This window comes from Capricornis sumatraensis, chromosome 1, assembly GCF_032405125.1.
Source record: "Capricornis sumatraensis isolate serow.1 chromosome 1, serow.2, whole genome shotgun sequence".
Lineage (NCBI taxonomy): Eukaryota > Metazoa > Chordata > Mammalia > Artiodactyla > Bovidae > Capricornis > Capricornis sumatraensis.
In genome coordinates this window covers 219,364,277-219,389,981 of record NC_091069.1, presented here as the reverse complement: position 1 = coordinate 219,389,981, position 25,705 = coordinate 219,364,277, and the positions used below count along the sequence as shown (strand labels likewise).

The following is a 25,705-nucleotide window of genomic DNA, read 5'->3' as shown; positions in this document are numbered from 1 at the left end:
AGTGGAATTGCTGGGTCATAAGGCTTGTACATATTTAACTTTTGTAGCTATTATCTGTTTTATAGAGTGATTTTAACAATTTACTCCACAGGCAGTTCATATGATTTACTGTTTTTCTACATTTCCAAACTCTTGGCATTGTCAGATTGTTTAATTTTAGCTATTCTTGTGGGTGTGCAGTGGTATCTCATTGCTTTTTTAAATGAGATTTCCATATTATTCATGATGTGGTATACCTTTGTATATGCATATGGCTATTTGAATTTCTCTTAGGAGAAGTATCAGTTTAAATCTTTGGCTTATATGCTACTGTGTTATCTGTCATGTTCTTATCGATTTATTGGTGTTCTTTATGAATTATATATTCCAAATACAAGTTCTTTGTTGATTATACATTTTGCAAATATCCACCCACAGAAAGGTTTACACAATGCTGATATCCAAATCTGATTCCAGATCAATTAAATCAAAATTTCTGTGGGTAGAGTCAAGACACTTTAAAAAGTGTCCCAGGTGATATTAATCTGACTATGTGAGAGGAATAGATTAGAGTTTAGTGTAAGAAATGATGTGTTAACTATCAAATAGATCTCTCTGGAGCAGTTATGTTAATGGATATGTGGACCATCTCTGGAGTCACATGGTCTGAGTTTGCATCCAGGCTCTGATGGACTTTAGACTTAACTTACTTCAGTTTTTTTCATTTATAAAATTGAGTAATGATATCTACCAGATACCACCCTTATGACACCAATTTTATGGCAGAAAGTGAAGAAGAACTAGAAAGCCTCTTGATGAAAGTGAAAAAGAAGAGTTAAAAAGTTGGCTTAAATCTCAACATTCATAAAACTAAGATTATGGCATCTTGTCCCATAACTTCATGGCAAATAGATGGGGAAACAGTGGAAACAGTGAGAGACTTTATTTGGGGGGACTCCAAAATCACTGCAGATGGTGACTGCAGCCATGAAATTAAAAGATGCTTACTCTTTGGAAGGAAAGCTATTACCAACCGAGATAACACGTTAAAAAGCAGAGACATTACTTTGCCAAACAAAGTCTGTCTCGTCAAGGCTATGGTTTTTCCAGTAGTCATGTATGGATATGAGAGTTGGACTGTAAAGAAAGCTGAGCAGTGAAGAATTCATGCTTTTGAACTGTGGTGTTGGAGAAGACTCTTGAGAGTCTCTTGGACTGCAAGGAGATCCAACCAGTCCATCCTAAAGGAAATCAGCCTTGAATATTCATTGGAAGGACTGATGTTGAAGCTGAAACTCTAATACTTTCACCTCATGGGAAGAGCTGACTCATTTGAAAAGACCCTGATGCTGGGAAAGATTGAAGGTGGGAGGAGAAGGGGATGACAGAGGATGAGATGGTTAGATGGCATCACTGACTCAATGGACATGAGTTTGAGTAAACTCCAGGAATTGGTGATGGACAGGAAGGCCTGGTGTGCTGCAGTCCATGGGGTCTCAAAGAGTCAGACATGACTGAACTGAATTGAACTGATCTTCCAGATAATCCTTATGAATTCTAAATAAACAATTATATGTACTGTGTATGACACATAGCAAGTGCTCCATAAGTATTAATCATAGTCATCATCATCACCAAAGACTAAATTAACTGCCTTAGAGAAAGTAACAAGAGCCAGTATTTTCCTCAATGGGACAAAATCAGTAATCTTTCATTAACACCGGAAACAAGGCAAGATTGATTTCCCTGTCTCTTTCCCTATTCAATATTATTCTAGAGGGATCAGCAAATACAACTAGAGAGAAGAAATTAAACAGAGGCATAAGTAATGATAAAGAAGAAGTAAAACTATTCTATTTGTTGATGGTATGATGGTACACTGAGAAAATCCTAAATAATTAATGATAACCAATGATTTTATTTAAACAATAAAATAATATAGTAGTATAACAGATATAGTACTAAGGGGCAGGAATCAATATCTTTAATACACACAGGCAATAACCATTTAGAGTACCAGATATTAGAGAAAAACCTCATTTACAATAAAAATATCAAATATTCAAGAATAAACCTAACTAAAACGTGTAAAGGTTATAGGAAGAACATTTTTAAATCTTTTATAGGAATGATACAAGTGTGAACTAGAACAAATGAAAAGGATAGGACAACTTAACATGATAACATTTTCTTTGGACCAACATAAACTTAGCAGTATCCTGATAAAGCTTTTTTAGAGGACGTAAACAAGTTGAAATCAAAGTTGTTACGGAAAAGCAAGTATACGAGAATAGCAAGAAAAATACTGAGAAAGAAAAAAAAATGAGGGGAATGGGGAGGTCCGGACTACTAGACATTAAAATTTATTATAATCTAAAAGTCTCTCTAATTGAAACAGTGAGATGCCAGTGCATGATAGACAAACAGTGAATAGAATAGAAAGACCTGAGGTAGACCCAAGTAAATATGGAAATTTAGTGTAAGATAAAGATAATGTCTCAAAACACTGTGGATAATATTTGAGTTTTAAATAAATTACTCCCTTTAGTAAATAATGAGTCAGTTCAGTTCAGTTCAGTCGCTTAGTCATGTCTGACTCTGCGACCCCATGAATCGCAGCACGCCAGGCTTCCCTGTCCATCACCGTCTCCCGGAGTTCACTCAGACTCACGTCCATCGAGTCCGTGATGCCATCCAGCCATCTCATCCTCTGTCCTCTCCTTCTCCTCCTGTCCCCAATCCCTCCCAGCATCAGAGTCTTTTCCAATGAGTCAACTCTTTGCATGAGGTGGCCAAAGTACTGGAGCTTCAGCTTTAGCATCATTCCTTCCAAAGAAATCCCAGGGCTGATCTCCTTCAGAATGGACTGGTTGGATCTCCTTGAAGTCCAAGGGACTCTCAAGAGTCTTCTCCAACACCACAGTTCAAAAGCATCAATTCTTCGGCGCTCAGCCTTCTTCACAGTCCAACTCTCACATCCATACATGACCACAGGAAAAACCATAGCCTAGACTAGCTGGGCCTTTGTTGGCAAAGTAATGTCTCTGCTTTTGAATATGCTATCTAGGTTGGTCATAACTTTTCTTCCAAGGAGTAAGCGTCTAAAATATTCACATGTTATACCAAACACAAAAATAAATTCCAAACGTATTGGAGATAAAAATGTAAAAACTAAAACCATACAAGTAAGAAAACTCGAGTGAACTCCATTTAAAATTGGCTTTCTACTCTGGTCATCATGGTCATCATTAAAATGTCTGCAAACAACAAATGCTGAAGAGAGTGTAGAGAAGAAGGAACCCTCCTACACTGTTGGTGGGAATGTATACTGAAGCCACTATATATAGCCATTATGGAGAATAGTATGGAGATCCCCTAAAAACTAAAAATAGGGTTACTGTTCAATCCTGCAATCCCACTCCTAGGCATATATCCAGATATAACTATAATTTGAAAATATGCACCCCAATGTTCACTGCAGCACTGTTCTCAATAGCGAAGACATGGAAGCAACTTAAATGTCCACTGACAGATGAATGAATAAAGATGTGAGATATACATGTGTATGTGTATACACACACACACATATACATACACACAATGGAATACCACTTAGCTATAAAAAGAATGAAATTATGCTATTTATAGCAACATGGATGGACCTGGAGATTATCATACTAAATGAAGTAAGGCAGACAGAGAAAGGCAAATAAAAATTACACAAATGAACTTATTTACAAAACAGAAATAGACACACAGACATAGAAATCACACTTACAGTTACCAAAGTGGAAAGTCAGGGAGGGATAAATTAGGAGGTTGGGATTAACATATTTATACTATATAAAACAGATAACCAACAAGCACCTACTGTATAGCATAGGGAATTATACTCAACATACTCTGCTGCTGCTGCTAAGTCGCTTCAGTCGTGTCCGACTCTGTGTGACCCCATAGACGGCAGCCTACCAGGCTCCCCCATCCCTGAGATTCTCCAGGCAAGAACACTGGAGAGGGTTGCTATTTCCTTCTCCAATGCATGAAAGGGAAAAGTGAAAGTGAAGTTGCTCAGTCGTGTCCGACTCTCAGCGACCCCATGGACTGCAGCCTAACAGGCTCCTCTGTCCATGGGGAAGAAAAGAATCTGAAAAAGAACATATAACTGAACCACTGAGTTGTGCATCTGAAACTAACACAACATTGTAAAACCACTATACTTCAACAAAATAAAATAAAAAACTGACTTTCTAAATCCAGAGACAAGTAAATAAAAAGTTGATATTTTTACTATAAAAATATTAAAAATCGTACATACTAAAGACAGAGTAAGTAAAGTTAAAAGACAAATGGAAAACTTGGGGAAATATTTACAACATATGTCACAAAGAACTAATATCCGCAATATGTAAGGAATCTTTAAAAATTAAAGGCTAAAGGGACAAAAATCCAATAGAAAAATGGGAAAAGATAAAAACAATTTACAAAAAACAAAAAAGATGAAGTCGCTCAGTCGTGTCCGACTCTTGGCGACCCCGTGAACTGTAGCCTACCAGGCTCCTCTGTCCATGGGATTTTTCAGGCAATAGTGCTCGAGTGGATTGCCATTTCCTTCTCCAGGGGATCTTCCCAACCCAGGGATCGAACCCGGGTCTCCTACATTGTAGACAGACGCTTTACCGTCTGAGCCACCAGGGAAAGGCTCTTAAATGAAAACAATTTAAACTCATTTACAATTATATAACTATAATTTGAAACAACCCTGAGATAGCATTTCTCTACTATCAGGCTGGCAAGAACTAAAAAGCATGATAATATATTCTATTATTGAGGAGGTGGTGGAAAGGGTCTTCTGTTACACACTGCTGGTGGCAGTGCAAACTTGTATGACCATTTCTAACAAAATTACACTTAATTTTTGACCTAGAAATTCTAATTCTAGGCATTTATCCTAAAGATACGCTTCCAACAATATGAAAATGCATTTGCATAAGGTTATTCACTGCAATATTATTTTTAATTGCAAAGTATCAGAAATAATCTAAGGTGCATATAAGAGAGTAGTGGAATTAACTATAGTATATCTACACTATAGATTATTATGCAGTTATATAAAGAATGAGAAATATCTCTATGACTGATATATAGAAACTTCTAGGACATATTACTTAATGAAAAAAGCAAAGTATAAAAGAATATATTTAAGGAAGAAGAAGATGTAAAAAGATGTGCATGTACTTCTCTTTGTACAAAGAGAAATGCAGGGTGATTAAACTAGAAAGTATGATACTGATTATTTACAGGGGATAGGTGGGAACAGAAGGTAAGAATGGGAAAATGAGAGTAGGAAAAAGGAATGAGGGCGGATGGTCTACCTTTTCAATAGTTCTGACTCTTGTTAACATGGTAATAATTTCACATGCTGCTGCTGCTGCTGTTTAGTTTCTAAGTTATATTGAACTCTTCGCGACCCCATGGACTATAGTCTGCCAGGCTCCTTTGTCTGTGGGATTTCCCAGGCAAGAATATGGGAGTGGGTTGCCATTTCCTCTTTCATGGGGTTATCCTGACCCAGGGATTGAACCTTCATCTCATATCTCCTGCATTGGCAGGCAGGATGTTTACTACTACTGAGTGACCGGGGAAACCCAGTAATTTCACATACTTAAACATAAATAATCAAAATCAAAAAGAATGTGAGAGAAACTCAATATGTAATACAAAATGAAGGGAATGGAAATGAAAATAACCTAACTAAAAGTGGACAACTGTGTCAACTCTTAAGGTTTAAAATTAAAAAAACTATACACAACTATTATATTCTAGTTAATGTTTTTTCCCACACTAGTATGGGTTAGGGGAGAAGGCAATGGCAACCCACTCCAGTACTCTCCCCTGGAAAATCCCATGGACGGAGGAGCCTGGTAGGCTGCAGTCCATGGGGTCGCACAGAGTCGGACACGATTGAAGTGATTTAGAGTAGCAGCAGCAGCAGTATGGGTTAGTAGTTCTTTCTCAAATATTTATTTATGCAGTTGGCTGTATTGGATCTTAGTTGCAGCACATAGGATCTTTGGTCTTTACTGCAGCATGTGTTTTCTTTTAGTTGCAACATGGGGGTTCTTCAGCTGAGGCATATCAACTCTCAGTTGCAGCATGTGGGATCTAGTTCCCTGACCAGTGATCAAACATGGACCCCCTGCGTTGGGAGCCCTGGATCTTAGGCACTGGACCACTAGGGTTAGCATTTCTAAAACTACTTTATGTGTATATCAGGATAGAGCAGATAAGTAAATAAATCTGTGGAGAATGAGAACCAGTTTTCTCACTATCAGAAAAAGAAAAAGGAAGGGTTTGAATAAATGCTGGGATATTTGATTGGACTTGGAGCTGTCAGTTTAAACTCATAGTTTTAAATGATTTTTAAAGAGAAATTGATATAAAAATATATATACATACATACATGAGCATACATACATATATTAATGATCTGTCCAATGATAGAGTCTAGAAGCACGACATCTCAGTAACAATAACTAGTAACAATAAATAGAACCCAGATGTTGGTTTCTAAATCCCATTCTTTAACAGAAGGAACTACAACTCCTCAGGAAAATGATTGATTCTAGGAATGGGTCAGGAAAAATACAAGATGATACTGACTAATACCTTGTATTGTTAGAAAGTAAGGAAGTGCTAAAAAGAGATGAGAATGGCATGTTGAATGGATAAAGGCATCAACCTGAATACCTCAGAATAGCCCAATGGCCAAATGTAGGCTAACTGGAGTGATAAAATAAATAATAGTATTGCTAATAACATATAGATTAAAATAAGTATCTATGATCTCATCCTAACACAAATAACAGGAGAAGAGATCACTGTTTTCTTGCAGGATAATTCCAATAATAAATATAGAAAAATTTATAGAAATAGAAAATCACTTTCACATAATAATTGTTACAGGCAAGATTCATAAATTAATGCTAAAATTAGTGGACAAAAGTATGATAGGAAACAGAATATTTGCATAACATGGCCTCAAAAATATCTCCCTACAAAATAGTTATAATTTACAAGGGGAAACATAGTAACTTTACATAGAGATATCTGTCAGACACCACCAAGTGATCAAAGTTTATATCATTGTCATAGACATATCAATATCATGAACCTCTTGATATGGTGTGCTGGGGAGGGCAAACAGCACTTCTATGTTATTCTTGTCAAAAATTTACAACTTCAATTTGATTAATAGAAAACATGTGTTAATTACAAACTCAAGGATATTCTAGAAACAAGCAAAATGAAACACACTGGCTAGTTGTCTTCGGAAGTGTCAAAGTCATCTGTAATAAGACACAGAAAGACTGTGGAATTGCTAGAGACTGAAGACTCTGAGGAGGCATGACAGTAACTGCAGTAATGAATTGAGGAACAGGTTCTGGACCAGAAAAGAGGACATAAACAGGACACTAGTAAAACTGAAATAAGGTCTACAAATTAGTTATTAATTCCCTAATAATTCTATTATCATGTAACATGTTAACATTAATAGAAGTGGATGAAGGATATATTAGAACTCTCATACTATTTTAAAAACTGTTTTGTAACTCTAAAGTGAATTCATAATAAAAAGATTTTAAAATATAGTGTTTCCAGCTACTTGAGTTCAAATAAGGGATAACAATTGGAGCTGTAGAAGAGATCTAAGCCATAACTGGGCCGTTCCAACACAAAGCCTTTAAGGTTTAAACCATAGCATTTTTTGAGGATATTAACACAACCCTTAGCTTAAAAAGTGAATAAGATTCTACATAAGCTTTGACCCAATGCTAATCCTCTTGAATCCATAGAAATTGAACAGTTAGCTCAATTTTATTTCATTTCAGCAAATGGTACATACTGTGAGGATCACAAAATATATTATGAAATATTCAAATTAGTTTACAATGAAATTTCCTTAGTTTCAACTTTCAAGACTTTAAATACTTGAGATCAAATTTACATTTGTGAACAAATTTTTAAACCACACTCTAAACAGCCATTCTAGACTATACCAGATAATCACACAAATGGCTCAAACAATTTAAATCAGGTGAAAATTATACTCTTACGTGGAAAAAAGCAAATTTCAAAACAATATGTGCACTACAATCCCATTTCTGTCAAAAGTGAAAATATATGCTTAGGAAAGAGCCTAAAGTTTTATATGATAAAATGTGAACAGTGATTAACTCTGGGTGGTTAAAAGTGAGTGTTTTTCTTCACTTAGCAGCAAACTCTAAACTTTTTCTACAATAAATATATTACCTTGTAATCATAAAACAAAAGAGATTATAAATGTTTCGAAAAAAGAAAGCAGTGTAACAATTTTCAGATCCCTGAATAGTGAGTGGAAATAACCACTCCAAACAAACAGATGTAGCTAAATATAAAAAAATCTATATTCCAAACACTCATTTTGTGTTCAGATGAGGCTACATCTTTGCCTTGAGGCTACAAACAGGAGGTGGTATGTGAGTTTTCCCCTTATGTCACTTCAGTTTAAAAATGGCAAAAATTACTCAGAGAACAAGTTTAAGCATTTGCAATTATCAAGGTGACAGTGTCAGAGGAACACTAACATCTTATGCTTGATTTAAATTTTTAATAGTTTATTTTTTAAAATGAAAAGAGAAGATGCACTTTTTTAGGGAGAGGAAAGAGATATGTATACTGGGATATTCAAGTCTTATTTCACTTTGGGGACATATATTAAGTGACAAGGATTGATTTTGCCCCATCCTCTTTTTTTTTGCAGTGTATTTCTTTATTAGAGTTTTGATGTTACATCACTCAAATGTTTTATCCCCACATTCTTTTTTTACTTTTAGAAAATTAATTAATTTATTTTAACTGAAGGCTAATTACTTTACAACATTGTGGTAGCTCTTGCTATACATTGATATGAATGACTTTGCCCCATTCTTTAAACTAATATCCATCTCTTGGTGATTAGATATTAAAGCTGTACTTAAATATTACAAAGAAGTACTTAACTTTGATTTGTAAAACTATTTTTAGATAGTTAAAACATTTTCTTTAAAATTAAAATTTCTTTGATTTCCCCAGTGAGTTTAAGTTAGTTCTTGCTGGTTTATTCTTCATTATTCCAAATGGTTGGTATGGCTAATTCAAAAAGCAGTCATTTCCAGCACTTTTGAGGATTGTTTCAGAATCTATTTTTCTATATTCTATTGGCATAGTAGAGGACCTTTCATGTTTTAAATGCTATGATGATATAGAATTATAAGTGGGACTAAGTGCATGATAACAGCATATCTTTGTTGCTAATTCATAGTAATAAATGAATTTCTAGGGCTCTAAGACAACAAATTAAAAGAAGAGAAAATGAAATCCATGGATAACCTGATGAGATTAGTATTAAAAGAGAAAAAGTGAAAGTGAAGTCGCTCAGTCATGTTTGACTCTTTGCGACCCTATGGACTGTATAGCCTACCAGGCTTCTCTGTCCACGGGATTTTCCAGGCAAGAGTACCAGAGTGCATTGCCTTTTCCTTCTCCAGGGGATCTTCCTGACCCACGGATCAAACCCAGATCTCCTGCATTGTGGGCAGACGCTTTACCCTCTGAGCCACCAGGAAAGCCCAAAGTGATCTCCAGTAAGCTACCAAGTTATTTTATAAGTACAATTTTCTTCATTCAAAGATGACAAAACTTTGAGGTTCTAGAAAACTGTTATTTCATTTGAGGGACAGTCATACCATGGCAACCACATTAAAACTTTGTAACTGAATACCTCTGATATTTCCAATTTTTTTCCTGAACTTTAAAACAATAAACTGCTTAAGATTCAACCTACTAGGGGTTCAAAAAGAAGCAATTGTGTGGCTAAGTATAACACTGAAGTTTAGTCTTACCTCTGATACATTTTATTGGACAGCATTTAAACCTACTCAAGTCCTCCTACTACCATTTTCTTTATAACTTAACTTTGATCTGACACTCTCACGCCTACCAGAATTTCCAACAGGATATACTGAGAATTTGTTTACTTGCATAAACGCTAAAAAAAAAAAAAAGCAACGTTTATTGTATTCTAAAAAAAGGAGAGGGGGGTTGCTGCCCAGGTGGTGAAGTGATAAAGAATCCGCCTGCCAGTGCAGAGATGCAGGAGACATGGGTTTGATCCCTGGGTTGAGAAGATCCCTTGGAGTAGGAAATGGCAACCCATTCCAGTATTCTTGCCTGGAGAACCCCATGGACAGGGGAGCCTGGCAGGCAACAGTCCATCAGGTTGCAGAGTCAGCCATAACTGAATGATTGAGCACGTTGTAAAAATACGGTAGGGACAGTTAAATACATTTTAAATCAAACCTGTGTTTTTTATACCCCCATAACAAAGAACATGGATAATTCAATAAGCTGATAAATTGAACCTAAATATTAGAAAATACAACCATAGAAGATAAAAAGATAGTGTTTTCATAACTACTACAATATAACCAAAGTTTAATGTATCACTATAATATATATAAGTTAAGTTGATTTCAGAGCAAAGAAAGAACTTGGAAGGAGAGAATGAAAAGAAAGTGCTTTTCAAGTCATTACCTTTTCCCATGAAACATCTGCTGGTGAAGAATAGGTTAAGAGTTAAAACCAATCTTTGGTCAGAGGAAAAGCTTTTCAACCCTAAAACACATTTTGGTTATAATGTTAACCTTAAAGTCCATAGGTGATATGCTAAGGAAAAGTCATACCAATAACATCAGGCTGTAGCTTAAGGATTTCTTGCTGTTGTTTTAAGATTTATGATAGTATTTCATTTAATTTTAATTAGTCTCTTAAAGTATAAATTTACCTTCCCTAAGCATTGTATTATCTATTTTACCACTAAATATTTTTAAAGGATCATTTAAAATCAGTTTCCTGAACTATTTGCTCTTCACAGATGTTACAATATTAATACTTAATAAGAAATCTTTGTAGTTGAAAGATACCTGGATTGGTCAGCATTTTGTGCTTTCCATATTTCATTTTGGTTTTTGATTTACAGAGGTTTGTAAGTTGCACATCACTATTCTCATAAGACAATATACTTAGATGTAAGCAGTGTCTGATCCTTTTACATATTCCCCCAATTCTAGGAGAATGGATTATATTCTTCAAAAATATAACTAAAGGCTTTTAAATAACAGCTGTAAGTTCTGATAATTGAGGCAGCATTTCCCATTGTTTTGACAAAATAAATTAGAAAATGAAGTCATTTAAAGTAAGGTAGTATGGAAAAAACCACAAGTCCCACCCAGATATGTTGCTATCTTTAGGAAACTCAAAACAAGCAAAACTAAGGAATATATTATGTTAGAAATACACTCAGTTGTGATAATACAGTAAAACCAAAAAGCATGAGCAAGAGTCAAGATAGCTGTAACCGATAAGAGGTAAGCATGAGGATGGGACAGAGGAATAGCACAGGGTGCTGTGGCTCCAAGTTACTGGGGTGAACATGGGTGCACACTGACACGTATACATACTCACTTCCTCATGAATAGTACTTAATTTTTAAGTGCAAGAAAACCAGGAGGTTTAGATTATTTAGGAGCACATTGATGATGATATTATAGGGTGGCCCCTTTTAGCTGGGATACCACATTGTTTTTAAAATGTGTGTGTCCTATTAGTAATATACTTTTTATTATATTTGTCAATTTACAGTAAATATTTAGTGATTTTTTTGGAGATATCCAATCACGGAACACTATGTGTAATTATTTTTAATCATATGTTTTGTATGCTTTGTTTTATTATCCAACTTTTAAAACTGATATCAAAGTAAAACTAGTAGTTTTAATTAATTAGAAGAATAAAGGAAATCTCAGATTATTCTGTTCACATTCATAATTGATGATTTATGGTCATATTTTTGATCAATGATTACATTATTACTAGTGGATATTTAAAGAATTGTATTTTTAATTTCAGAGACTATGGGCAAGTGGATTTTGATTTATACTGTCAGGTAGAAAAAGGTATCTTTTCCTAGTAAATCAATTGTGTGGAAAGCAAGGCAACTTTAATTATCATATATGAGCATTTAGAGGAAAGAACAATCTTATATCAATATCACAAAATGATTTTAATAAAATAAGTACTCCTCACCATTATAGGCAGGCTGAAATCTAGGAAAGAATGAGATGAGCTTAAGGTACAAATTCTTCCATTAAAAACATTATATAAACATTCTTCAATCCTTAAAAAGATGGAACATTAAGCAGGGTTTTTGTAAAGGTTCACTTGGGTATATTCTGAAATAGATCTTTTTTTCCTTGCTGAGTATTAGAAGGACTAATTTCAGCATGGTTAATAGGTGAGCTATCTAATACAGTTGCAATAGGACTATTTCTTCATCACTAGTTGTATAAACTTTTGCCCCCAAGCCTCTTTCAGGGACTTGTGTAAAGTTTTCAGGTGAAGAAAAATAAACCTGTAAGTTAATTAACTTGAAATAAGTTTCAAGGGTCTAGTCTGAATTTATACAGATTACATGAAGTTAGAATGCTCTACTCTTCTCAAAAAGCATATTTAACTCTGCTAATCCCCAAATATATAGAATTTGAATGAAAGTATAGAACTAACTAAAAACATTTAGAAGTCCTTCAAAAGACACTTTGAAATAAATCTAATATTATGGAAATTAACTGAGGAAAGTGAATACTATCTTGAATGAAATAAACAACTGATAATTTTTTTGCATGCTATCATGCTTGGTCTTATTTTTACTTTACAATAATAGCAATCTTTACTGTACCTGACGAGGGGTTCTTTCTGATTTACTCCTACACCATTCCCAGTCTGAAAGGTCTGGTTTCTGACTCTCTTCATGAGAAAGTCTTCTTTCTGGCCCTTCCAAAAAGGTGGCTTCATCGTATTTAATATCACCTTCTACTTTTTCAGAAAGTAGTGGATCAACACCTCTTTCTTTGTGGGACTCCTCTTCAGCTTCTATAATGTCAGTGTTTGTGCATTTGTTGATGCTTGTTAGTGTGGAGCTGTCCAGAGAGGGTGTGGTGCTGATTTCCACTTCTATGGCACTGAAGATATGAGTGTCTCTCTGAGAGTCTTTTGTAGTTGTGCACTCATAATTCATGAGATTGTGACAGGCTGTAGAATTTTCATCATCATCATAGTAATCTTCATGTGCTATTTTATAAATTCCATAACTTTGCTGAAATGATAGATTGAATTCAAAGCATCTCCTCTTCGCTATGTAAAAACAAAAACAAAATTCCATGATTAGGAAGGTAGATGTAAACAGCATTTGAATATACAAAGTGAATAAAAATAAGAAAGTGAGTTAAACCTGATTAGTATGAACTCTTAAAATGATCTTGTCAATTATGCAAAAAAATAGTCCTTACAAGTTCCAGCCATCATATCATTCTGGGCCTAACTGTTGTCACTTACACAATGAAAGCCTTGACATACATAGAGCTCCAGAATCCTGAAGTCTTTTAACAAATTTTATTTAAAACTTTAACTATAAATTTAAAACGTGTCATATACTTTCAGTTTTAGGATAGCTATATTGGTCTACCAATTGTGCATTTCTTTATTTTAGGATAAAATACATAGTTTATAAATTTAATTTTACTAGATATTAACTAAGAAGCTCTTAATAGAGGCTTCCCTGGTGGTCCAGTGGTTAAGAATCTGCCTTTCAGTGCAGGGGATGTGAGTTCTATCCCTGGTCTGGGAACTAAGACCCCACATGCATCAGGGTCACTAAACTTGCACACCACAAGTAGATTGTCCACGCTGCCACAACTACTACTGAACCCATGTGCCACAACTAGAGAAAGTCTGTGTGTTAAACAAAAGATCTCCATGATATAGTGAGGTTCCCGTGTGCCACAACTGTAAACAAACACAGCCAAATAGATAAATAAACATAACAAAAGCAATTTATCCTTAAAATAAAAAACTCAAAAAGGAAGCTTTTAATATTCTTTGAGCTATTCAGCTGACAATACCAACAACAGATATAACTGCTTTCAATATTTTAATGTATATCATTGCTGACATTTATGTTTATAAGTGAATACATTAAAAATTAGATAATGCTGAAATAGTTTTTAAATGTTTAAAAATAGCATGAATAATTTGAAATGAATTGTAAAAATGTGCATATATTTATATTTCTGTGAAATTAAGCATTTTACAACATGTCTATACCTTATTAATTACAAGATGAGTTTGGCAGAAATGCATAAAACTTTCTATGGTTTTGAAATATGATGATATCCTATATACACTACTACTATTTGGTGAATACAGTATAAAGTTTTAGTAAAATAACAAATGAGAATGTGAAGAAGTGATATAATTGTTTTGTGTGAATGTCATTAAATACTAGATAATTTTTGAGTATTAAGAATGAAGCTATATCAAGATGGTAGACAAAATACCATGTAATATTTTGGTTTTCATCTTTCAAATATGGCTCATTTCAAAACTTTTTTCTACTTGGATAGCTCTGTGTTTTATAGCACACACTTAGCACACATTGAGAGATCCTTGGGGGAAAGGTTTATTAAAAACTATAAACTTTCTATGAAAACAACAGGTAAAGTTTGATTTATTTCCTAGTACATCCTTGTGTCATTCATATGCTGATTCTATTACTGAAACTGTCTCAGAACTGAAGATTTACAAACCAATTTCACTGACTGAAAGATAGAATTTATAGTTATCATTCATTATTTGAGCCAAAAACACTCTTTGTTTGAACCAGGACACAAACAAAAATTTCTATTCAAAGAAAATAGAAAAGTAGAAACAGATGTTAACACTATCCACTGTCTCATTTACAGTACTACTTAAGTTTTTCTAATAATATAGTTCAGTAAAATTAAATTAGAATTTTTAGTTTGTTTTAATAATAGTGTGAAAACTGAATAAAGGGATGTTTCAATTATTGATAGGTTTTCTTTTTCTCTAAAATAAGATACAAAGTGACAAGTGGTCAATTCAAGGATATTAAGCAAACAAAAACTGTCATAAAACCCCAATTTTATCATGTAAATTGATATCTGTAGCTATGTATCTTATTAGCTACACATCACAACTATGAAGTATAGAAAGCAAAAATGAGCAAGATTTTTAAAGAATTAGTTCAATGGACAATCTACCTGCATGTTATGAGGTGCAAGAGGCAGTCTGAGGTAGGCTTCAAGAAGGAAGTCTGATTGTGAAAGATACAATGGGGAACTAGAGCATTCCAGGGCCAGTTAGGCACATGGGTCATGTCATTTAACAAAACAACAACCCTACATAATAATAGGCAAATTGGTTCTATTTTGCATTTGAGAAAACTGAGGCTGATAAAGGAAACCTAAGATTACTTACTTAAAGAGATTTGAATTTAAACCTAACTCCAGAATTGGAGTTATTAGCCTCTATGGGAAATTGCTGTACTGCTAATCAGACCATTGAGAGAAATATGTTAATAAAAGCAGAATGTCTCCAATATGCTATCTTTAAGTTAACGGAAGTATGTTAATTATAAATTGTAACCAATAGAAATATTTCTTGTTAGTTACTTTTCCTTAACACTAGAGGTAAATTCTGACTAACTAATGAAGATAATAGGCTATAACAATATAACAAGGTGGACAATAACTGACTAGTAACTTACAAGAAGCTTAAGGACCATCTGGATAGAGTCAGGATCTTTTGGAAATCAATACTACACTTATGAGAAATAAGTACACTGTTACATTTGTTCTGGGGCTTCCCAGGTGGCACAATGGTAGAGAATCCGTCTGCCAATGCAGAAGACGTGAGTTCAGTCCCCGGGTGGGAAAGATCCCCTGGAGGTGGATATGGCAATCTATTCCAGTATTCTTGCCTGGAATATTCCACAGACAGAGGAGCCTGGTGAGCTTACAGTCCATGGGGTCACAAAGAATTGGACACAACTGAGCACACACGCTCATTTGTTCTGAAAAGCAAAATCCTATTTAGGACGTGAATTAGCTCTAGTCTTCTGATTTTAATCACATCTTGCCAATGACAATTTTAGACATAAAATAAGTAATTTTATAAGTCAGCTTATAAATACAATTCTTCAGCGTAATATGCCACCAGATACTTTGACTTCATCAAAAAAAAAAGGAAGCTGAAAATCTGATTTTTGTACTTAGAAAGTATTTTACTTGAACTGTCTGTTTAATTTTAAAACAAAATGGGTGTGAAAGCCATATCCAACCCATATGTCTGCCACCTGAGACCTCTGTATTAAAACCATCTTGTTTTAAAACCACTTTTGTCTTGAGACAGTAGTAATACAGATTATTGTTGAAAACAGGAGAGAACTATTATCCCTGGAAACTTCATTTTCTGGTTGCATGTCTCTCAGTTTCCATATAGTGAAGCTGAGATGTAGAATCATGTTTATATCATATTTACGGTAAGTATGAATTAGGAAAAAATATGTTCCTTTTCTTGTTCCTGGAGTTTTCAACAAAAACCAAAACAACCGCAACAAAAAAAACATTAAAGGGGGGGGGACATTAATTTGTTAGGGAGAAAGAGCTTAACTGTGAAACTGGAGCCATCAAAGTACTATAACTATATAAAATCAAAGTACTATATCAAGTAACTGATCAAGCTCCTGCCCACCTGAGGATGAGCCATCTTTGGAGTTTCAAAATTGTGTGTCATCCTAGCAATAAGAAAATTTATGGTGGGTCACACAGTGAAAATACACCATTCTTATAATTTCCCTGTGGCAGAGCCTGGGATCTAAAGAGAATGAAGCCATTTTAAATGAATGTTTGTCACGTTTTGTTTTTGAAGCCGTGCTTCTCTAGGCTTACATTTCAACATCTTCCTTGAATTTTTACATCTCTCCCTGTATTGCCCTATACAAATAAAGGCAATGGGAATTTTAGAGGAAAAGTATTACTTTGATCTTGGAAGGTGTGGTTCTAATTTCAAACATGAGATATTAACTTGATTCTACCAGCCTGCTGTAGGTTTTTCCGTTTTGTGCAGTACCAGAGAGACTGCTTCCTAGACGATTTACAGTGATAGAAATGTTGTACTGCTTTGTTTTTGACTTTGATAGAGGTGTCCTTTAGTTCTTAAAAAGACTGCTCTAAATTCTTCTTGTCTCTCTACAATTTTAAATATATAAAGTGGGATTGTTTCATTAATTTAGTGGCAAAATATTAATGTTTGATAGAATGGTAGAACTTTCAGGTCTGTAAATAATTTTTATATGTTCTATGTTCTTCTGTGTTTTCTATCAAAAAGATTTATTATTCATTTTCTATGTCACTGTTGCTCTGGATATTAATCTCCAGAAGCACATACTTATTACAAATTCTGTGGTTATTGTATTTTAAGGGCATAGACGAATTTGGCATCTATTGACAATAAAACTTTATGGCACCCTTAACACTAAAAAAATCTTCAGGTTATTTGAAAATTATATAGACATTAAATGTCATGAATACATGGAAAATGAGCAGTTCATGACTATTGAATGTTATAAAATAGCCCTGTTGAAGAATTGATTACAGAGTATTCTTTAATAGCCTCCAGTTTTTATAGCCCTAATATAGTCTGAGATGGACTGTTTTCATTCACTCTTTCTTCTTTGTTAAACAAAAATATACTTGCTTATTCTGAGCAAAGGACAATTAATGGAAGAGTTAATTCAGCATACACCAATGCATTTATTAGTGTATTGAATTTATTAAATGTAGAACATCCTATCTTTTTTCTGGAATGACAAAAAAGATATCCTTTTCCTTCCTGACAGAGCAAAAACATACAGGCCATTCCTCAACTTTTCCTGTCTTAGTATAGGAACAATTATACTCTGGTGAGCTTTATAATTGACTCCATTCCTGTTAAAGATGCAGTTTTTAAAATGTATTTTTTAAAAGTAACTAATGATGAGATTTATACACGAACAACTCTGCCAACCTTTGTCCTTTCTTGAAATTATAGGTATTTGGGGGGGATGTCATCTGTGTATATATCTGTATGTTTTCTAAAAGCAGAGGCATACACTTAAAATTTGTTTTGGAAATGTTTTCAGGTGTTCCTATTGTTTACTCTGAAAATTTTCCAACACCCTGGAAGAATACAATCTGCTAAATAATGGAAATGCTTTTCTTTAATGTTCTACTCAATAATAATAAACTTTAACATAATGAATTTTAACTTTTCAAAGATGCAGGCTTCTCCTACGTAGACTTGGGAGGGGGATTTATTTTCTACTCAGAGCTAAGAGTTATGGTGGATATAACATCTAAAGTCCTTTGTTGATTTCATGCTGGGTTAAATGAATTCTCTCTTTTATTAATCACCTAAAATAACCATTCAATGTACATGCAATTCACAGAGTTGTTTCAAACCTGCCTCATTTAAAATTTACTCCAACACTGTGCTGATAATTGTTTAACATTTCTTCCTTTTATGTACCATTTAACTTGTCCTTGGACTCTTCATCACCTACTAAGGCAACTTTCTCAATAGACCACCTTTCTGTTTTTGACCCTCTGCATATTGTTCTCAACTCTGCACTATCCAGGACTTACGTTTTTTCCCATCCGATGTCACTGCATATGGGTTCTGCTTGCAGTTGATGATGCAGCCACAGGGCAAGTGTGTCCAATGTTTAGACAAGACAAACACTGGAGTTACAGTGGTGGCCAGGAGGGTTAGCATAAAGCTGAGCATCTCAAAGGGAAGGCTCTGAAACCCCGAGATGTGCTGGACCGCCATGTGGATCTGTAAAAGCAGAGAGCTTCAGACCTATCCCAGGAAAACGTTTTCCACTTTGCCAAGCCTTTTTCCCCCAAGCATGCTGCCTCAGCTCCCTTCTCCAGGTCCCTTTCCTATCTGAGAGCTAGAAGCTCTGCTCCTGAGCTGGCATCATTGGTTTGGGGCTACCAGGATCCTTTGGGAAGAGGCCAGCCGCCCCAGACTGCACAGGCTTTTGAGGGTTTCCATTCTTGAGTGCCTGGTCTGTGCTGGCTGCCAGCTCAAGTTTCCACCAGGGGAGCCCAGTTCACCATATGAAAAAACGCTATCCCAGAAAACAGGCAAGCATCTGTGAAACCTGTACCTGGTACTCCAGATGTCCTTTGTCATAGCCCTAGCTCCTCACCCTTGCCAGGCCATGCTGGTCACACTAGGGCACCACCTGCCACCTCTCTCCTCTGGCTCTCTCTTGGAGGCGTGAACAAAAGCCTGTTTTGTCTACTCTCTGTTCTCTGTCCTAGTGGTTATGCCTTTCCTCCCTTCCTGATGGGGATGGGCTGCGACCTTACTAGGGAGGAATGGAGCAAAGACAAGCGCAGGACAGAAGACTGGGGGACTAATAGAGGCGTACGCTGTTTTCCTTCACTGTCTCCCTCCTTTTCTGAATACTCCCAGACACTGCTCGGAGAGAAAACACCCTTGACCATGACAGATCTGGGAAAACTAAGTCTCACGCGCCTGAAAGCGCTCCCCGCCCTCCTCCCTAATTTTGAACCGAGAAGCACTTAACAAAGGCTTCGCGGCTGCTAGTCCTACTCGTGAACTGCTTTCCTCCAAGTGCTTCTTTAAAACCAACCGAGACAGATTTGTAAGCGGACTAAACTGTACATCTCTGGGTGACCCTCCAAACCAGGGGCGCTGGTCTCAACACGCACTCATACTGTCTGGCATACACATCCGCACACCGTGAGCAACCGCACTTTTACCATCATGGGCAGCCAAAGGGTGACTTTTATCAGCGCTAAGATCAAAGAAAAGCGCTTCTGCGCTACGCTCACGGTGAAGCTCCTGGTGCCAAAGAGAGTGCCCCGGTTCTCGCGCCTGCAGTCTCCAGCCACAGCGGCAGCACCGTGCCCCGGCTCCTGCCCTGGCCCTCCGCTCCTCACGGGTGGACCCGGTCCAAACACGGTGTCCGAGCTCGGGGAGCATTCTCCAGAGCACCGCGGGGCCGGACCTGGAGCATCATCTGGGGACAGAGAAAGCACTCTCCCTCCAGTTGCAGGGGTCCCTGGAGTGGAAGCGCCGCGGGAAATTTCCTGGTAGTTGGCGTGAAGTCTCGGCGGCTGCTCGGAACACAGCAACTGGTGAGTGAGCGGGACCGAGAGGCCGGCTAGTAGCCCAAAAGCCGAAGTGTACACAGCGAAGAGGAGCAGCACGTAGGAGCTGGAGCAGTCAGCCAGACAGCCCCAAGGCGTGCGCACGAAGGCGCCCCAGCCGCACAGAGGGAGCGCGGAGAGCCCCAGACTGGCTGCCCACACGGTCAGCGCCACTCCGAGCACCTGGCCAGATCTTCTGGAGGTTGCCTGGCTCCCCACAGCCCTGTGCATCGTGTAAAAGTTGTAGGAGACTAAGAGAGTCGCCTTCAAGTTGCTCGAGAGGCCCTGGCATAAATAAAGTAAGGCAGAGATGGTGCACAGAGACTGGAAGTAGTCAGAGACCCCATTTGGCCACTGCAAAAACATGAAGATGGTCACCGACAAGACGCTCATGAGATCATCCCCAGACCAGGAAGCCACAAGCATGGACACAACAGTTCTGTTCCGCATTTTCAGCAAAGAAACTAGTGAATAAATGCTGCCTGCCAGGGCTGCCAGAGTCATTAGGCATGTCAGGCAAAAAAGGTAGATATTCACGGTTCCTGGCAGATTTAAAGGGTCTGTCGAATTATGGTTTCCTTTCCACAGGTTAGAGTCATTTGTTGATAAGTTACTGAGAAACACAGACATTATTCTTGGTCAATGTTCAATTTCTTTTTCAGTAGGTCTGTAAATAGTCTCACAATTAATAAGCATGGCTGTTAGTTGCAAATCAGATCTCATTTTCTCCTACCAAGTTTCCCTCAAGATGTTCCACGGTCATTCCTGCAGAATACAGTCAGACAAGTCTCCGTTAGACCTGACTCAACTCATATTTGAAAAATGGGTTCCACTTAAAGCAGCAATAAGAAACTTTTCAACATTTCAATTAAAAAGCCAAAAACTCCCTCCTGAAACCAGCAAGTTTCAGGCATGAAAGCAAAAGCTCCTCAAGTAGACTGGAAAACAATGATGTCTGGATCCTTTTGGGTCCTTCTTGTGGAGCAAAGCAGCTTTGGCTTGAGGTAATCAAACTGTATTCACTTTTTAAGAGCAGTAAAATGATGCATTTGGTTCCAGAGCTGGATTCAAAGGCAGATTATCGGGTAGTTTTCAGCTTGGCCGGTTCACAGACAGGGAGACAGAGAGAAAATGAGAGAGAGTCACTGAGCACAGCTCCCCATCGGAACTGCTGTGTTCTTCAGTCAGCCTGTGATCCTCAGAGCTGCAGGAAGGAGGAGTCAGTCAGCTCTAAGCAGGAGAGAAGCAAGAACAAAAGGGAGGGGAGTTCTGTGTGTGAGCGAAAGGATGTACATCTCCTCAGCTTGCCTTATTTGAAGCAAGAGACAATGTCTTTGCTAAGCCTACCCTTTTGGTTTTGACATATAAAACTAACCCAAATACTTGCTCAGGCTTGACGTGAATGAAAAATAGCATCTTGTTTTCATTTCAGAGGTCCAAGCTACTCTGCTAAGGGGCTGCTTTTATTCTTATCTAGACATCTCTGATCTATAATCCACTGGAGGAAGAATATCATCAATGCTATTTTAAAGAAAATAGGAGGTACTGGCTTTGTTTGTTTTTAAAATATCTATTGTACTTAAGAATGTCATTACTAAACAAGATTTTGGAGACTCTTCGGGTGGAGACATTCTGACTTTAGGCATGTAACTATTTTATGCCAATGTCATAAAGTAAGCAAGCTGCTATTTGAATAAATAACAATTTCTAGTTGTTAAAGTTAGATAACATTATATAGGGCATAAAAGGGAGGTTACCTCACAAAAACATTTCTATTCAGAGTATTTGGGGTGTTTTGTACAGTAAGTGAGTTTCTGAACTCATTTTAAGAATCATCAGTTTTGAAAGATGTGGGGCTTAACAAAGAAGTAACAGCAATAGCTCTGGTCCAGTATTTCCCAGGATGCTCTAGGGTAGTATTCCTTCACAGCTCAGCCTCGTGACATGAGGCTGCCTTTTCACACTCAGTGCTGGAGTCTGAAGGAAAGCAGGGAAAGGGAAAGGACGAGGTTCATATGGTAATGATCTAAGTACAGGGATGTGATAATAGAACTCTGATCATTCCTTTCATATTGAAGATAAGTGAAGCTACATTTTGAACCTGACTTTGTGCAAGTGAAAAGTGACTGTATTAGTCAATGCTGGCCATATCCTTCAATAGACACAATAGACCCTTCACTAATCTTGACATAGTGTTCAATTTCTCTTTCACTCAGCAAATGGAAATAAAAGCCACCTGTGACAGCTAGCTCAGCACTCTGACTCTTCCTACTGATAGCAGTGGACCTTACAGAGTAGTGTGAGTAAAAAGGTTCTCGGTTAATTTTCAGTATGGTGTTTAACCTTGGCTTTGTAGTTGGGTTGAATAATATGTATCACATTGCTAAAATGCCATGATTAGGAATACATAAGTGTCACAATAACATTTGAGGCCTGCAGACATTCTCCTTATCATTACCATCATTTCTGTGTTTTCTATTAAATGTAATTTTAGAAAAGGGATAGGATACCTAAGCATCATGTTGCCCTGGCCTCTACCATATGACAGAGGGGCAAGAGTGTTACTACATTTCCAAAGGTTAGTGGTGGAATTTTCAGCCAGGAGGGAGCTAGGAGAGAAATCTGGATTTCATTCCAGACTGTGCTATTGCTGATTGTATAACCTTGGGTAAACATTCTTATACTTTCTCTGGTGTGTTTCCACATCTGTAAAATACAGGGCTTGACTGGATCATTTTTAGGCCCTTTCAAGTTCTGAATTTTGATGATATGGTTTTTAAATAGTTCAGGTTAACTTTGTCTTAATTTTCTTTTCTGCCGACTTCACAGTACTCAATATTGAACTGATGCTTGGGTTCTCCATGTTTTCTCTTTCCCTGTTATGATGACATGGATGCCCTTGCCAACATGAAGAATGTATCAGATTCAAGCAGTCTGGAATGTTAGGCCAACTGAAGGATCATAGCTGCCCTGGAGGGCTGTGAGAACCTATAGTAAGCTTTGTATGAGTAAGAAGTAAAGTTTATTGTGTAAATCACTGTGTTTTAGGGAGGGTGTTATTGGACAGTAACCTAGCTCATCCTAATGCCATTAAGTACACGGTTGTCCCCACACACTTAGAAAGTGATGGGGCCAATTTTTAAAATTGTAGCCTGGCTTTACATTGTTAATCACAACACATACAAACATTTTCTAATTGCCCACTTTTAGCACTGCATGATTGGGAACACTTCCAATGACTGTTGACAATTATAAAGTTTTATTTGTTTTTCTTTCTCAGAAAGAATGTTTGATATATCTAATTTTTCAAAGTTAAAATTTATAAACAACCTTTGACTAAGCTTTATGTTTTAAATATATATACACATACACACATATATTGCAAGTGTGTTCAGTCGCTTAGTCGTGTCTGACTCTTTGTGACCCCATAGCTGTAGCCTGCCAGGCTCCTGTATTTTATATATATATAAAACATAAAGCTTGGGTTTGAAATCTGGGTTGGGAAGATCCCTTGGATATGTATATATATTATATATATATATTAATGTATATATAATATATATATATATAATATGAGTTTCTTGAAAGTTATAAGCCTTCCACTTACCATTATCTCCATCTCTTTGCAATATCCTCCTGCACTTAAAAAAGAAATCACTCTAAATGCCTTTAAGCTAACCAGGATAACATTTAGGAGGCTGAGGAAAAAGATTTCTCAGTTCTTGTGAGTGAGCCTTGTTCCTCTGTCTCAATTATGGCAAAGCTTATATCTCAATTATTTAAAATCCTGTTTTCAAATTACTTAATAATGCAAATTTATATTGATTAAAATTAAAATTATGATTATGGCAGAATAGTTTAAGTGAAGATGCATTTATTGTTCCAATGCTGTTTTGGTTACTTTAAAAATGTAGCACTACAGACTATAAAACAACCTAGAGAGAATTACATGGAAAACATTTCATTAGGCTTTTAGTTTATGAAGTCTTATATATGTTAATGTAGAACATTTATAGAGAGAAATAGATTTATTGTTAATGCTTGCTCTTTTTACTCAATCTGGTCAATGCTCTTGACCATGGAAGTTCTGAAGGTCCACCTTGCCATATAATAAAGATAATATTTGGAGGAGAATTTTAATATAGAGCTCTGTGAAGCACTGAGTGGATTGAGAATGACTGAATTTATCCAATAGAGTAAAAACATAAATAATATGTAGTTATTCTAAACATAATTGTATGGGCTTTCCAGGTGGCACAGTTGGTAAAGAATCTGCCTGCCAATGAAGGAGACACAAGAGATGTGGGTTTCATCCCTGAATCGGGAAGATCCCCTGGAAGAGAAAATGGCAACTCACTCTAATATCCTTGCCTGGAAAATTCCATGGAGAGAGAAGCCTGGTGGGCTACAGTCCATAGGTTCACAAAGAGTAGGATACAACTGAGTGCAGACACAGACATTCCAAATATAACTATACAGTGTAAATGATCATTCATTCATTCGTTCAACATCTGTTTGGGCATCTAACGTTCAGACAATGTACGTTAATGGTTAACAGAACATTAGAGTTCCTGCCTTTAAGAAGCTTATGGTCCAGTCATTTTTCAAATTATCTTCTTCCTTAAATTCCTCTCAAAAACCTCTCATCCCAAGGGATTTCATACAGTAAATATTTAATGCTTAGGATGAGAATGTCCTTATGCACAACAAATTGACCTAGTGTTAAATTAGTAATGAAGTAATGCAGGAGTAACCCTCACCTTATTTTCCCTAGGTCCATTTGGGCTGTTCATGCCTGCTCAGTCGTGTCTGACTTTTTGTGACCCCATGGACTGTAGCCTGCCAGGCTCCACTGTCCATGGGATTCTCCAGGCAGGAATACTGGAGCAAGTTGTCATTTCCTTCTCCAAGGGATCTTCCCAACCCAGGTTTCAAACCCACAACTCTTGTGTCTCCTTCATTGGCAGGCAGATTCTTTACCAGCTGGGCCACCAGGTCTACAAGGTTTCAATGAAATTATTTCAATATCTCAGTATCTTAGGAATAGAATTCTTTACTGTCTGAGCCAATAAAGAATCTGCCTGCAATGTAGGAGACCTGGGTTCAGTCCCTGGGTTGGGAAGATCCCCTGGAGTAAGAAATAGCAAACCATTCCAGTATTCTTTCCTGGAGAATTCCATGGACAGAGGAGCCTGGCAGACTACAGTCCATGGGGTCACAAAGAGTCAGACACAACTGACTGGGCATGGCTACTGTCCATGGTGCTGGCAGGCTACAGTCCATGGGGTCTCAAAGAGTTGAATACAACTGAGCAACTAATACCCTGAGGACAGAATAATATCCTCAGCTAAGTACTAAAACTGTAAGTGACATATGAAGCAGCTGTGATATTATTGTTTAGCTTCTTTTCACTACAGACCTGGTAAAAACTCTTAAGTAGCTATGAGAATAGTTCTTGGTTCTGGTCTGGTCCAGATTTCTCTTCATCCTGCATGGCTTGTGTTATGCTGGATCCTTAATTTTTCTGTGATGCCCCCTCACCCCTGCCACCTCCACATTGTTCCTGACCC

General features: G+C 36.8%; 1 protein-coding gene across 1 annotated transcript in view; it reads right to left on the bottom strand.

Annotated features, from left to right (window-relative positions):
• Positions 1-20,765, bottom strand: part of GPR149 (G protein-coupled receptor 149) — a 93,198-nt gene extending 72,433 nt beyond the window's left edge. The window contains exons 1-3 of the mRNA XM_068974513.1: positions 19,746-20,765; positions 18,594-18,786; positions 12,791-13,245 (exon numbers count right to left, since the gene is read on the bottom strand). Of these exons, the coding sequence (XP_068830614.1) occupies positions 12,791-13,245; positions 18,594-18,786; positions 19,746-20,765 (1,668 nt within the window). The remainder of the gene's footprint in view (positions 1-12,790; positions 13,246-18,593; positions 18,787-19,745) is intronic.
• Positions 20,766-25,705: the final 4,940 nt, after the last annotated feature.